Raw genomic sequence first — 1,311 nt, 5'->3', positions numbered from 1 at the left:
GGGCATAGGTTTAGGGTGAGAGGGGAAAGATATAAAAGAGACCTAAGGGGCAACTTTTTCACACACAGGGTGGTGCGTGTATGGAATGAGCTGCCAGAGGAAGTGGAGGAGGCTGGTACAGTTGCAACATTTAAGAGACATTTGGATGGGTATATGAATAGGAGGGTTTGGATGGATATGGGCCGGGTGCTGGCAGGTGGGACTAGATTGGGTTGGGGTATCTGGTCAGCATGGACCCAAGGATCCACTTCTATGCTGTACATCTCGGTGACTTTGACATCTTTCATTAACATTCCTTTTGTCTGCAGCACCAAGAGGTTCCCTGGTTACGACTCTGAGAGCAAAGATTTCACCGCTGATGTACATCGCCGGCACATCTTTGGCCTGAATGTCTCTGACTACATGAGGCAGCTGATGGAGGAAGACGAGGACACGTACAAGAAGCAGTTCTCCCAGTACATCAAGCATGGCATTACCCCTGACATGGTGAGCCTTTGTGCAGTTGGTGGGTGGCGCTGGCATAGAGTGTGGCTCTCAGCATTGCGGCTGAGCAGTCGCGCTATTCACCCTGGATCCTCATCGGCGACTCACTTGACATTACGCTTCTCCCCACGCCTCGGGGTTTTATTTGAAATCTCCCACCCCAGCGACATGCCGTTGAAGCTGGCACATGCCCGCGGGGAGAGGGGGGGGGGGTTCATGTTTCTGTCCCTGTGGGAGGGAGTGGGAGTTGGCAAACGTCTGTGTGCGCGTGCGCGCAAGAGAGAATCGCTGACTGTTTGTTGGGCCCCTCCAGATGGAGAACATGTACAAAACGGCACACCGAGAGATCCGAGCCAACCCCACGCGTGAGAAGAAACCCAGGAAGGAGATGGGGAAACCGAAACGGTGAGTGGAATGGGGTTTGATACTCAGTGAGTGAGACCTCAGGCTGGGAGCTCCTGACCTCCCCCCCCGATCTGTTTCTCTTTGTGTGTTTTGGAATGTGAGAGTGTGTTGATGATTTCCGATGCTTTTGTCCAGGCGTGTGGTTATTTCCACAGGGCCTTGGGATTTGTTTTTACTTGTTACTGGGACATGGGTGTTTCTGGCTGGGCCCAGGATCAATCAGCCGTCCCTGGTAGTCCCAGGGGAAGTGCTGGTCAGCGCTGCCTTGAGGTGGAGTGCTGTTCAGAGTGAGTTTTGGCAACATTGAAGTAGTGAACTCCGAGACAGAAGTGGTCATGGGTTTGTCAAGAGAGGCCTCAATGAGTTGCTGCTTTGCATGAGTTGCTGGTACACGCTGCAGCATCGGGGGGTGGAGGGAGGGGA

General features: G+C 53.4%; 1 protein-coding gene across 1 annotated transcript in view; it reads left to right on the top strand.

Moving 5' to 3' along the window:
- Positions 1–918, top strand: part of LOC122546190 (60S ribosomal protein L5-like) — a 7,126-nt gene extending 6,208 nt beyond the window's left edge. The window contains exons 3-4 of the mRNA XM_043684990.1: positions 309–486; positions 797–918. Coding sequence (XP_043540925.1) covers positions 309–486; positions 797–892 — 274 coding nt within the window. The 3' untranslated portion in view covers positions 893–918. The remainder of the gene's footprint in view (positions 1–308; positions 487–796) is intronic.
- Positions 919–1,311: the final 393 nt, after the last annotated feature.

The sequence above is a fragment of the Chiloscyllium plagiosum genome, unplaced genomic scaffold (assembly GCF_004010195.1).
Source record: "Chiloscyllium plagiosum isolate BGI_BamShark_2017 unplaced genomic scaffold, ASM401019v2 scaf_26943, whole genome shotgun sequence".
Classification (NCBI taxonomy): domain Eukaryota; kingdom Metazoa; phylum Chordata; class Chondrichthyes; order Orectolobiformes; family Hemiscylliidae; genus Chiloscyllium; species Chiloscyllium plagiosum.
The sequence above is the reverse complement of the archived record's forward strand: the minus strand, read 5'-3'. Positions and strand labels throughout refer to the sequence as shown.